General features: G+C 34.4%; 1 protein-coding gene across 6 annotated transcripts in view; it reads left to right on the top strand.

Moving 5' to 3' along the window:
* LOC117329315 (leucine-rich repeat-containing protein 74A-like) overlaps positions 1-14,829 on the top strand; it is a 33,763-nt gene that overhangs the window by 14,513 nt on the left and 4,421 nt on the right. For all 6 annotated transcript variants that reach the window (XM_033887217.1, XM_033887218.1, XM_033887214.1 and 3 more), the window contains 11 exons: positions 114-488; positions 5,616-5,827; positions 6,020-6,127; positions 9,078-9,171; positions 10,508-10,557; positions 10,802-10,880; positions 11,620-11,705; positions 12,194-12,388; positions 13,104-13,199; positions 13,547-13,816; positions 14,033-14,118. In XM_033887217.1, coding sequence (XP_033743108.1) covers positions 221-488; positions 5,616-5,827; positions 6,020-6,127; positions 9,078-9,171; positions 10,508-10,557; positions 10,802-10,880; positions 11,620-11,705; positions 12,194-12,388; positions 13,104-13,199; positions 13,547-13,816; positions 14,033-14,118 — 1,544 coding nt within the window. In that variant the 5' untranslated portion in view covers positions 114-220. The remainder of the gene's footprint in view (positions 1-113; positions 489-5,615; positions 5,828-6,019; positions 6,128-9,077; positions 9,172-10,507; positions 10,558-10,801; positions 10,881-11,619; positions 11,706-12,193; positions 12,389-13,103; positions 13,200-13,546; positions 13,817-14,032; positions 14,119-14,829) is intronic.

Here is a 14,829-nt window from a genome sequence, read left to right as displayed (position 1 = left end):
TAATCCTCTATCATAGTAATATACAGCGAGCTCTAAAGTGACCTAATCACGTGATATGGAAGTTTCATATGTAAGGCTGATTTGTTATGGAATTTATTATTGATGGCTTTCAGGTAAAGCAAAGGCATTGGCCCGATGGGAGAGACTGAGGCAGTATGTGAGGGCTGGATGTCATAGGCTACTAATCCCACCGGAAGAGTACTTCAAAACCTTAGCCGATATGGATGAGGTTATGTACCGTATGGACACTAGGGAAAGGACGTTTTATGAACGGCAAAGTCGATTTAGGAAACCGAAAGGTCTTAACAGGGAAATATCTAAAATTTCTTCAAAGAGTTTATCAATAGGAAACTTACGGAGTGGAGATAACGTGTTAAATGGAGATGCTGTGTCTAACCTGGACGTTTCACCACTTCCGGTCATTCACGACATGTCACCAACCCTAAGGAAAGAAAACTCAGAGGATTATGATTTTGACGCAAATGAAGGTAATCAATCTAATTCTTATTTATTTGATCTTGTCTTGTATTGTTCTCGTTGGTCATTATCTAACATGTCTACGAAAGCTAGCACATAAAATTACGTTGATGTTTCGAACATATTCATCAACATATGTAATTATACAAGTGTCCCAAAGTGACCTGACTTAATATTTTAATCATTGTAATGTAACAGGATTATCTTTGATAAATATTACATTAATGGAAAACACGTCTTAGTCGATCCATAACTGTAATATCGAATTGACTCTTCAGGTCGAAATTTCAATGACTTTTTAGACCATCCAGGAATCGATAGCATGCCTCCAAACTATAAAATTGCCAACAGAGTATTACATAAAATATACACAACATATAACTCCTCATCGTATTTGCAACGTAAGATTGTTTCCTGTCCAACTTGTAACACATGATTTTCGCTTTCATACAAATAGTAAGATATGATTCAGATGTTTGTCCTACTTGCAATACTTGATACTAGTTCACAGTCACGTGTACCATATGGAACATGTTCACATTGAACTTGTGATGTATTGTACTGGTTCTCATTCTTCTTTGATATATAAAACTGGTTCTTGATCAATTTCTGATTTGTAATACTGGTTCTCGTTTAACTAGTTACACATAACACTGGTTCTCAATCAACTTGTGATATGTAATACTGGTTCTCGTCCAACGTATGACATTTTATACTGGCTCTCGTTTAATTTATGATATATGATACTGGTTCTCGTTCAATTTGCGATGTATGTTAATGGTTTTCGTTCATGTTTTTATGCATTTTTCTAGCGCACACACAAAAAAGAGATACAAGCAAGACTAAAAAATCTTTCTCTTATATTCTTACTATATAAACATTTTAATGTATAACAGTAAATCCATTATTTATGTTGTTTTATTGTTATTTTTATATCTTGTTTTCAATATATTTAAGTATCTTAAGATCAACCCTGCTCTAAGAGGTAGTACATAATCAAAAATTCAGATCACTGTGACTTACTTTGACCTGGTGACGTATATTTTACATACTCAGGCGTCAAATTATGATGTAGGGGTTATCGAGTGATCAAGCTGATATCAACTTTGTACTTCGGATACGACCAAACACACGCTTTTAAACACTTAACTATCTACTTGAAACCATACAACATAACCAGTTCACATAACCATTTAGAAATCACTTAGCTGACCATGCATACAGTACTATATTCCAGGTGAAAGTTAATTGGTTAAAGTTCCTTTATGTTCCGTTAATTGGAGAGTGACCTATAACGGCCGCTGTCAGACCGCGTGTTGATTACTTTCATTTTCTGTAGCCAATGACCCAATCAGTTAAATCATTAATATATAACGAAGGGGAATGTTTCAAAGATCAAAGATGCCTTTTAAATATGATATAAATACAGAGTGAATATATACAGGTTATATACATGCCACAAACGTTAAAATACTTCGCGAAGTGTAATCTTAGCTATTCTTTGTCTTGTATTGCTCTTTTTGACCATTATCTTACATATTTACGAAGGCTAACACATAGAACTACGTTGATGTTTCGAGAATAGTCATCAGCATTGCTACATACAAGTGTCCCAAAGTGACCTGACTTAATTTGTTAGCCATTGTAATGTAACAAGTTTAAATTTGATATATATTAGATCAATGGAAAATACGTGTTAGCCGATCCACAACTGTGATATTGAATTTGCTCCTCACGTCGACATTTTTATACCATCCAGGAATCGTCAATATAGTTTAAAGTTTTACAGAAAGTAACACAAGATATAGTTCAGCACCTATTTTCAATGTAAGATCATGTTTCTTGTCCAACTTATGACAAATTATTTTCATCCTACTTGTAATATTTAATACCGATGTTCGTCCTAATTGCAGTACATCAAACTAGTACTTGCATTACATTGAGTTGCAAAGCGTTATCTTTACTGTGCTTTTTAGAGAAAACAGATCTCAATATTCGCGCAGCGTGCTTTTAGAAAAAACCATCCGTGTTGGCCAATTATCTATATTCGATTAATAAATAAAGCAAAATGCGTGTCTCGTATCAATTATTTTTGCATTTACACACGAATACAACAACACTATTCTAGACAATTATTTGGCAATCAAATTATTACAATAGTCTCGTACTATTTAATACTCACACCTTTGTCCTGAGTTCATTCAAATACTCATATCCCAGTACAACTTTCCAAGTCTCGTACCATAATAAAGCGTTCACTATCAAGAATATAGATAAAATACATGGTCACTGTCAAAATCAGATGTCTAAACAATCAATTATTTTGAGAGAAAAAACATCACTGTTTGACAGAACCCCGTCATCAGTACGATGAAGAAAATATTGCAACTTTTCATTTAGGTTAAGTTATGCTGACATTAAGAGCCATTTCTTCGAAACCACGAAGTACAATGTCATTTACGTTAACTCATTTACCCATGGTCACTACAAAATACTCCTTAAGCTATTATCAGCAAATTATAGTCTTAATATTCTACTACAATACACTGTAGATGTATTGTTTAATATCATTATCATTATTTGCCGTACATTGACCTTTTAAGATGTCGTCACAGCTATTGCTCATTATAGTTATTTAATTAAATTCGATATAAATACACAGTGAATACGGTTTCTGTGTGAAATATGCATTTAAAAAATTCCTCGGTCTGTATAGAATTTAGACAATGGTTACTTCAATAACGTGGAAATGGCTGATTTATATACCGACTATTATTTTCTATTGTCCTATAGTTGTACAAGGGTGCCATTACATATCATTGATGGTTGATGTTAGTCATAATACATTGGGAAAATCACGTGAATGAACATAACCTGGCCTAGTAATTGAACATAAAAATGTTCGTACACATTGTACACAAGTTGAAAGTGCGGATCCATTGTACTTCTAATTAATCGATTACATTGATATATATAAGAAGTAGAAGGATACTGACATCGTCCCACATTAGGCATGTAGGTATGGTGTGAATTAGTGGTAAACAAAGATAAATCTAAGAGAGCAACGTGCAGGTTTCATGGGCATTACGTTATATATACGTTACCACACTTGTTTATATGTACATATTTACAAGTCAGACGAAATTTTATCCAAATTGAGTGTAAGGTATATTTTTGTTCTATAAATATTCGATCTGAACTAATGTGTGCTCAAAACAATTGTTAATATGATAATAAAGGATTTAATTTAAGGGAGCCTACCTCTTAACTCATGTCTTAAAGTATTAAGTGATCTTTATTTTGTGCTCATATTGACTGATTGATTGATTGATTGATTCATATACTATTTTTTATTCAAAAGTGTTGATTTGTTAGAGACAAGTATGCGCATTTTTCTGTTTTGACAAATACAGATCTTTCTCAATATAGGGTTTCCGTCTAACCTGGTGCTCCAAATAGCAGGAAACCGTGTTTTCATTCTACTTATTGATGTCATTCAGTCGCACCTCAAAAGCAGACAAAATTATATATATGACTGCATATGTCATAGAGTTGAAGCTGTCTTACAGCATTAAAGCTTTAAACCGCAATGTCCTTTCTACGTATTTCAGATTAAATTTCCATCAATAAGCTATTATTTATGACTTCATCTTTAATTGCTCATTCAAAAGAATTGTGAATGCACTATTGCGTATTTTGATAACTCTCTGAAGACATCCATTCTAATTGATCAAGTGGGAACTCCTTCATTCCATCTTTATATATACACTAATTGATCAATTGAAAACTCTCTAATTCTACCTGAATACATGTATATATATACAAATCGATCAAACGATCTGAATGGTCAATTGTATGCTTAACCCCTTGCGTACTCAGAGTGTACTGTAATCGTTGTGTAGTGTTAGGGATTAACATGTGGCACTTGCTAACCAAAACTGATCGTCATTTAACAGGTTAATCACCGATGTCTCTTTGTTATTTATTGTATATATAACGTGTAATAAGCCACAAATTTATACAGTGCAGTAATCTCAGTTCTCATGTACAATTACGATACGATACCTTACCCACGCATGACTGACCAGTATCATATTCCTAGTAGCCTGTAAGTGTATGACGGCATATTATGGACTACATTTTGGACTTCATTATGGACTTCATTTATGACTATATTAAACGAGGCTCACCAGAAAATATGATATAGGACGAAAACTGTGTCTATGTGTTATGTTTTATCTAAAAAAATATATTTTTCGATATGTTTATATTTATCTTTGTGCCTGTTTGTTAGCCAGTATTTATTTCATTTTTACTTCTAGCTGAAGTCTCTCTACCAGCACCATATACTGTAATACTGTAAACGTACATATTTTAGCGGTAATATTATTTTAGCGTGCTAATCTATTTAGATTCGAAAAAGCGCTAAAATCTGAGTAGGCCAAATAAAGTATGTTTTCAGTAAATATCACTGATGAAATACAATCAGTCAATTGTGTCTCACTTACTTCACCAGTGATATCACTTAAGTATCTTTTGTACATGCTTTGAGATTGCTAGTAGGCAAGCTCAGCTGGGGTTATATCGATACTTACAAGCCATAACTTAATCCTTATGAATAATTACACACGTTCCTTTAAATTTGACCTAAATTTGTTTGGCGGGTGTCATAGATTTGACCTAGATTTGTATGGTGAATGTCTTCGATGAAGCAGAAGACGCTTACTCTTAGACACCTGGTCTTATTCCCCTTTTACTTTTTTATTATTCTCAATGTAAATCTATATTTTTATTTCATATTTTACCCTCGTTTAATCAATGTTTAGCTTGAATTGTTGTCCCGTTATGAGGTCGCTTTCTTTCTTACCATTAAAAATCAACAAATATCCGGCAAATACCAAATACGTTTGAGCAGTTTATTGAACATTAGTTTAGGCTCCTTTTGACTTTCCCATTTCCCTTTCTTTATTATCCACACTTTTGCCCTCTAGCATCCATTATGAATTCTAAAACGCCGAAACGTCTTAATGCTACAGTAATCTAAATTCTGTTTTTGTTTTTACCATACACTGTATTTACTTGATTAATAATCAAAGATTTTTGCTTTAACTTGTTTGATTTTTCTTCAATCCTTTTAGATGTGAAACTTGAGGATGTGAAAACATTCGTTACACCTCGACGGAAAACGACGAAGACTGCCGATATGTACTTATTGGCATGTAAACGGTGCAAGGTCACCGCCCTGTCAAATTACACTCGTCAACTTCAAGTACCCACATCATCTTCCATTGACCTTGCCAACAACCTAATCACTGCCTCGGATACTAAGGCAATAGCGGTTTCACTCGTGGTAGGTTTCATAGTATTTTCCTTCTATCTTTAACCTGAACACAGAGTAAGCTGGCTCCATTGTCTTAATTTTGCAATAAACTATTGGGATGTTTGTTATATCTTTAGATTGCATTCGCTAATATCAATATTCTGAAGTATTAACTGCACTTCAACTGTCTAAATGCAAACGTTTAAATATGATATGTTTCAGAGAGATAAGAGGATCACCGTTTTTGACTTATCAAACAATAAGCTTGGCCCCCTAGGAGTCATGTACTTAAGTGAAATGCTTGTCAGGAACAATACGTTAATGGAACTGGTATGTAATTATGCACGATTGAACAGTAAGGTGAATGCACCAAGGTTTGTGAAGAACAAACAATGTCAACATGTTAAGTAAATGTACATGAATGTCATTATATAATATCCCAACTGCTGTCTGAATTTTTATTAGTTTCGATGGTGTTCACAATAGGCCGTACAACCGCCAAAGACATTTTTATAATGCATTGAATAATTACATAAAGGCAACGTAATTACAGATAAATGTGTTTCGACAGACTTATCAGAATACCAAATTGGGCATCGTGGATGAAAAGGACAAGGACATATCATGTGAAGTAAATTAGATGTTATCAAGCTTCGTCATATCGTATTGACAATAAACATTCATGCAATATGAAATATCTTAAAGAGTTTTTAACTGCTAGATTATCTCGTCCCGCCACCCCATCCTTGTGACATTGGAAATGTCAGACAAAATACTGTTATGAACACCTGTAAAGTGTAACGATGTAAGATTGAAAATAACCACCTGATATAGAAATGTGTGGTTCGTAACACCTATGATAACATATCATTATGTTAATATGAGATTCAACACTTCATGGGCTGGTATGACAACACTATTGATGAGTGTACAATATAACAATCGTATTGGTAACGAGCGAAATTCATGATGTCCTCAGATAACATAACAATCCTTGTTTAGAAATGATAGTGTAAGGGATACTCCAGGTTGTAGAAAATCTTGGCCGTTATATAGGTTTCAGCGCAATACCATACAAAGATAACCTTTTCTTCTGCATGACAAGTAGTATTTAAATATTTCAAATAAAACAACATTTCATAGTCGTCATTTATGGATTATTCAGTGGTTTGGATAATATTGTCTTGAAGGCATTGTTCGGATCTGACTCCATTTGATACCAACAGTTATTTAGTGGTTGACATACTGCTGTTGTTTGCTTTTATGTTTTTTCGTTTTTGTTCTTTGTTTTGTGTGTGTGTGTGTGTGTGTGTGTGTGTGTGTGTGTGTGTGTGTGTTTCTTTGTATGTGTGTGTGTTTGGTTTTTTTCTTTCTTAAATAACGATGATTAACGTGGCAAAATATACCTGGTCGTTGAATAGCGACTTCATACTTTTATTATTTTACGTCAGATTATTACTTTGTTGATTGCTAAGCAACATTATTGTCCTCGGTGTTTACTTCAAACATAACTAACAGAGATAGTTTACAACTAGCCTGCATGATGAGCGTGATGATTTCAAATCTCTCCCCATGATTAATTGCTACATTTCAAGATAGAAACATTGCTGCTTTCCATACCTACGATGTTTAAATGTCCCAGTTGATTCGATATTAAAGGGCCTTTTCCGATTATAACAATTACCGTGCGAGAGGTCGACTAATGATTAAAAAAATTAAGAACACAATCTTTTGAGATATAAAGATTGATGAAGACCATGGGAGCCATTTGGAGGTATTCTATACCCATGTCTGATATGAAGTCAGACATTATCGGTGCTTGCTGGTAGCGATTCTGTTGTCACCAACCTTGTTTTAATTTTGGGAATGCGAATTAACCTGGATTTGACCTCAAGTGTGTAAGGCGGATGTCTTCACTAAAATAAGACGGTTCAGAACCCCTGGTCTTAATCTCCTTGCATTTATTCAGGGGTCTCAAAGAAAATCTATAATTCGGCCTTATTTTGCGCTCATTTAATCGATTTTGAAATACAGTTTTATCACTATGTTGGTATTATCTGTTGTTTTGTCATGATTATACGCTTTGCTAGGTGTGAAATTGCACTTTTCTAATACCCAGGATATTAGATAAATGAATCAGCAGATATGTCTTGAAATATTACGCAATATCATACACGTTAGACTACAGTATAAAAACTTACATTATTTATTAGGCCTTTAGTTTTATTGCTTCTGTAGAACTACTGACGTATTTAAATATACAGCCCTGAACACTTTGATGACAGTAAAAAGCGTCTTGCAGATAATTAAATAGCAGACATGTTCTTTACGAGAGAACCATTAATATTGATATCCTTACAGATATAAATCATATTGGTATCATAGAACATCATTGGTGCATTCTCATATCATGAAACGTGTACAATGTAGATATAGATACGGTATATTGACATAGGTAAAACAGACAGACGATTACATATCGATCTGTGGGTACTGATACCTTCGTCCATTGTTATCTTTAGAATTATTTTCACAATATAGGTATGTAGTCAATTTCTTTCATGCTTATGACTGATCGTAAACAGATTTGCATAACGCCGTATTGTCAACCGGCTCATCCTAATAGCTCCGTCCCATTATACCAGATAGATGCAATGACAGAGGATTACTGGAAGTTAATGAAGAAACAAACATACCCCTACCCCGCCAAACAATATCCTTACAGATACATATCGATTACAAAAGCAAACATGGCCATGCACTTATCTGATCTATATCCAGACAAAGGGAGCCGAAATATATTCAATATTAAGCCGTACTTTACATGACAATATCTAGTTTAAACATAGAATAGTTACCTGTCCTCAGCTGAACGATTTATTACGTTAAAATACTAATTGCTGGTCGATGCTGACATTGTAAACTTTAATCACAAAAGGGTGTACAGCATGTTAGGAACTGTCAACAGTATAATTCCGCTTATTGAATTACGGGGATGCAACAATAGTTTGTATATTTCACCATTCGGGTAAAATGAAATTATTTTTTCTTTGATCTTTTAAACGATATACTTATATCTATCCCTAGAATTAATACACGTGCACGATGGCTTTGTTCACAAATATTGGTTCTTTTGAAATACGCATAATCAAAGTAGGAAAATAATGTAATATGAAATCCATACGAACATGTCATGTACATATGACTGAAAGGATATTTCTCAAAATCCATTATACTCAATCTTCTCTTAAATATGATGACCTTGTGCTTGTTATTACAGAACCTGTCTGAAACCTTCCCTGGTCCCGAGGGTCTGGAGGTTCTAGCCGAGGCGATGCAATACAATGTTTCTGTTCAAATTCTCAAGCTGGAAGGTAATATCGCTACGCCTAGGGACAGCTAGTCTGCCCCAAGGAAGTGTCTAGAAAAAAAGTGTCATACCTAGGGATGCAGTTGTCTAAAACGAGAAAGTGCCTTGATCATACCTGCACTATCTTACCTAGAAACTAAACGAATCTAACATGGGTATGTTCCGTGGACAGGGATATCTCAACCCGAGTGTAAGACTTTGGCCAGTCAGCACGAGGCTTGCCGAGTGTTGGCCAGCCAAACTCTTACACGAGGGTTGAGATATCCTTGTACGCGGAACAGCCCCGTGCTTGATTATTTTTCTCACATACTTACAAGCAAATGTTTTTCATCGTGCTATCTTCATTGCTCCTTGGAATGTGCGTCAAAATTAATGACGTCATCATTTACGACTTGGTTACTCAACGTAAAATGATGACATCACGTTATTGTGAGCAGCGTCATATAGCGCGGCCGACTGTCTTTGTGTGAGATCGATTTTTCTCTTACTATGGACAGGGATATCCGCTGTTTTACCGGGTTGAGATTATCTTATCTCACCCTAGGGAAAAGACAAACTACACGTGCTCTTCTCACGTTCTCAACAATTGTATTTCGTCACGTCAACAATGCCATGACGTCACGGCAACAGTACAATGACGTCACGTCGACAATTCAATCACGTCACGTTGACATTTCCTTGCATTGATGCCACGTCACTAGTAGATACGTAAGAGGGTAACAGGGTAAGAGAAAAATAATCATTCACCTCCATGGAAGTGAGACAGGGGAATCTCGGAAACCATCGGGGTAAGATAATTAAGCTGCCAAACACTCGGCAAGCCTCGTGTTTGGCAACCCTCGGGTTGAGATTCCCCTGTCTCACCCCAAGGGGGTGAAAGATTCTATTAATCTTTTCCCTAGCAACTCTGTGAAGTATGTGAGAAATATCATGTCTTAAACGAGGTAGTGATTCGATCATACTGTCATACCTTAAGACATGTCATGCCTGAAACGAGAAAGTGTCTTTTTCAAACTGCATTACCTAGGGACACCAATTGTCTGTGACTGTAGGCCTAGTGATACAGTTTGTTTCTATCTAAAATCTTCCTCAGTAATACATCTAAACATGATTTTTATTTGAATGATTCGCGTTATTACTGCTGATTTAACTCGATGATATTGTCACACCAAGCAAACCAAACTGCTAGAATCTAGTCAGATCGTGTGGGATCATTTGCCTTTCTGACCTCCTAAATAACACTTTTATATGCACTTTTTAAATATGAAAATAACAAGGTAAACTTATTATTATTATTATTATTATATATATATATATATATCTTTGTACTATTTTTTCAGGCAATAATATAGAACACACTGCAGTTCAGAATATCGTTTCCATAATGCAGGTAAGAACATCGAATACTGTTTGGATATTGCACGAAGAAATATATATGTAATACCAAATATATATCTAATCTGGTTTTATCTAATCATGAATTGTAAAATAATTATTTTGTATGAAAGAATAATAATTTGTATGCCATTGACCATCCATTTTTCGTATGCCGACAATCATAGCTGTGTTGATATCGACACCTTTCGATAGTCTGCCCCTGTGTATTTATGACCAACCTTGACGATTATTTGCAGAATGTGCGGTTACAGGAGCTTTATCTTGGACACAACTCTCTCGGTTATCAGGGCTTTAGTGCCCTAGCAAGTGCAATAGGTATGTCAACATTAAGTGTACATTGAAAGCAGAAAGCTACCGGTGAACTTGGTATTCATCATATTATTAAGTGTCCCGTCTGTGTAAAGGATATCCCCGTAATGTCTGAAAAAATCGTCTTTGGGATTTATGCTTACAATTCCGTTACTTGGCATGTTCTATAAACTCGTAATATTTCTTTATATATTACAAAAGTACGTAATTTAAAAGGCAAGCCACTGTTTGTTACAGCTCGTGAAATTGCATATATACACTGTAAATCATCCGAACATTGGAAACTAAAGCTACACATTATCTGCATGGGTTCTTTGCTAAACATGAAATTTGATCCCGTTTGGAAACCGTTGTTAAAGCTCAACTTTAAATATCCACATGCTACTGTAAATTGATAGCCTACTTAATGCAAAGTGTAATTGTGATGCATCGGGAATGTCTGCATTTTCACATATGGCTGTACGACCGACACTAGACAGATGGAAAAAGGATCGACGTGTAGCCATAATGCATGCATTTATAATGTGCTTGGAATTATATAACATGCATATTAGTTTGAAAGGTAGAATAGAATGTTTTATAATCCGCCCTTACGATTATAAAGTCCTTTGGTACGCAGTCTACCAAAAAAAATTCTTCATACATAATATGTGTTTTGGTTGAATAATAATGTTTATAATGCTTGATCTAAAAAGAGTATCATGACGTTAGACAAAATACTATCTTTGCTGACGATTGGTTACAGAAAGTAATACCACGTTGCGGAAACTTGACCTGCAGTGGAATCATATCCGACGAGACAGCGCCAAGCAAGTGTGCAAAGCTATAGCGGTACGGGCTCTTTGTCATGACAACATTGTAATATCCTTGTACTATATAATATGTGAATAGCGAAATATATATATATATATAGTTCTTCTGTATACAAAAGACATTTTGTCAATGTTCAATTTAATGTATTCAAATTCAAAATTGAAATTCAAACTTAATTAGCTGATTGTAATTTGATTGCTAAAAAGAACACGAAAATAGCAATATAACATATATATAATGCTAAATCAAACTCGATTCCGGCCTGTCTTTCTCAGTTCTAATTACTTTTTAATATATACTATATATATTTGTAATCATGATATTTCTTTTACTGATATCATGTTGTTATGTTGAAATGTTTATTTTTGTTCATTGTTCAAAAGAAATGAACTGATTATCAAAGGTTTACTAAAGTAGAAATCCTCAACTATCGTCATTCGGGATATATTTTCCCAACAAATACATACATGTATATCCATAAATAAAAAGCTTTATATATGATTCAGGTGAACAAGGGTCTTCATTCTTTAAATCTAGCCTGGAACGGGCTCGGGAAGGAGGGGTGTATCGCCCTATGTCGATCCCTGCCTAAAAACGTCACTCTACAAGACCTTGACCTGAACAGCAACCGAATAGATACAACATCACTCAGGTTCTTACTTCATGGTCTCGTCCACAACACGTGTCTCAAGTGTGTTCGGGTATGTTAGATAAATTACATAAGAATAATTAGGGTTTCTTTATATTCATAACATTACATTTATACGTTACCATGGCTTTTATGTTTCTCCCACCTTTATTTTTTGTTATTTTGTTTTTGTTTCAGTTGTTTTATCGATTTTATGGAAATAGAACTTTGAAATATCTGATAGATGGCATATCGCTCATGTTATCTTTACTAAAATAAATGTTTGCTGAAACATTTCTTGATTGGATTTTCAAACTAAAGATTAAAAATTATGATGCCTCTTTGCATTAATCTATCTCAATGTAGTCTTAGATAACCCATAGTCTGCGTTATTTAGGACGGAAAGAAGTGATGTTGCTAAAATATATGATAGAAAAAATCCTGTCCTACCTTTTTGTAAAAGGTTTCTGATGATAATACGACATGACCACTTCAAGACATTTAGCACTATGTTTCTCTCTGTGTAGCTGCTCCATTCACTTGCATGCTAACTTGCTTAACAGTATGATCGTATTATATTAATGTACCAGACATAAATACTCTATAGAAAAACTTAAGAAGTATATAATGTCGTGGTTGCACCCATGGTGTTTTATAGCTCTTGTCTTGTCTATTTGAACAAAACATGACATTGAGACATTACCGTATTCTTTTATGTTTTGTATGGGTATAATGATGTTTTATTTTATCGTAATCTTATTTCCATACTAACGTAATATGTTGGACAGATTGGTCGGAACCCTCTCACTACAGATGGTGCTAAAGCGATACTGCGTGCTTTGCAGTCCTCCAAGAAACCAGTAATACAGGAGTTGATATTAGAAGTAAGTCAATTTTATCAATCTGAAGATACAATGTATACTCATATTAGGGCATCGGTGTCCCATTAGTACAAAAATAATTTAGTTAGTTCTCGTTATTCCCGATATATTGTGATAGCTCATAAAACTTATATTAAGAAATTTCTGGTTTAATAGAATAGCTGAGTATTGTTTAGTATCCGTCTCACTGTAACACATACTTAAACGCCTGTTTAGGAAATGAGTAAACGTATTAATTATATTCTATGTATTAGAAAATTATTATAAAAGCAGATGTTTCCTTACGTCGAGGTATGCTAGACTTATGTCTAGGTATGCCGGAGTTCATCCCTTTTCACTCTTTGTTGTAGGATGTTTCCGTAGATGATGAATTCATGACATTACTAGCCAAACTCCAGGATACAAAGAATATGAAGATAATTCACGGGGATATACTATCTTCTGGAATGAACATAAAGGAACGGAAGCACGACCCTCATGATCTCAATAGATTTGACCCCGTTCTTGTTCTAGTGGAATACATGCGCATAGACAATCTCCGTCTTATAGACTTTTTCCAATATCTTGATACAACAAATAGGGAACAGCTTTCGAGGACGGATTTTCGTGATGGAGTAGCGGTAAATTTACCTGCTTCAATTAGTTAGATATCTGATGTCTTATAAATAACTGTTCTTTCGCTCGTTTTCGCGATTACAGTTTAAAAGTGTTCCGTAGCATATACTCTTTTTCTTCTTATACGTTTTACATTATATTGTTAATTCACCTTGTTATACTATTTCTATTATTTCAATATAACTTTGAAATGTTTTATCTTGACCTTTACCTTTATACAGAATCTCAGGATACCTCTAACAGAACATCATTTGGACATCGTCATGCAAACACTCGATTTAAAGCGTGACGGATACGTGGATTTAGAGTAAGTATAGTGCAATAAAAAGAAGGGCTATTACTTTGATTTAGAGTAAGTATAGTAAAATAAAAAGATTGATGGATATGTCAATTTAGAATAAGAAAAGTGAAATAAAAAGATTGATGGATACGTCGATTAGAGTAAGTATGGTGAAATAATAAGATTGATGGATAGGTTGATTTTGAGTAAGAATAGTGAAAAAAGTGATTGATGGATACGTGAATTTAGAGTAAGTATAGTGAAATAAAAAGACGGGTGGATCCGCGATGTCAAGAGTCATTTGAAATTAATTGTATCTATCGACATAATTGTATATGTAGTGCCAAAATATTACTCGCATGCTTTCTGATCTATTCTATGAGAGGAACTATCGATTATGTCTGCCGAACTTAACCCACTTTGTAGGACAAGGAATCGCTTCTGAATTCATCTGGATTCTGGTTGTTGACGTCCAGTTCGTTGATATGCATATTGTTCCATATAATCATATTTATTTATGCAATGGAAATATAGTCTAAGACACCGAATATTCTTTTTTTTAAACAGCATTTGTCTAATATATTTAGTTCGAATTGACGTGATCGTATAATAGCCGTACTAAATTCTAAATAAAAAAAAAAAATTCATATCAAATTCATGTGCGCAAACTTTGGGTTTAATTGCTTGAATGACATAATGCGGGGATTGTAAATTCAATATCTATTCGTTACCATTTCC

The sequence above is a fragment of the Pecten maximus genome, chromosome 6 (genome assembly GCF_902652985.1).
Source record: "Pecten maximus chromosome 6, xPecMax1.1, whole genome shotgun sequence".
Taxonomy (NCBI): domain Eukaryota; kingdom Metazoa; phylum Mollusca; class Bivalvia; order Pectinida; family Pectinidae; genus Pecten; species Pecten maximus.
The sequence above is the reverse complement of the archived record's forward strand: the minus strand, read 5'-3'. Positions and strand labels throughout refer to the sequence as shown.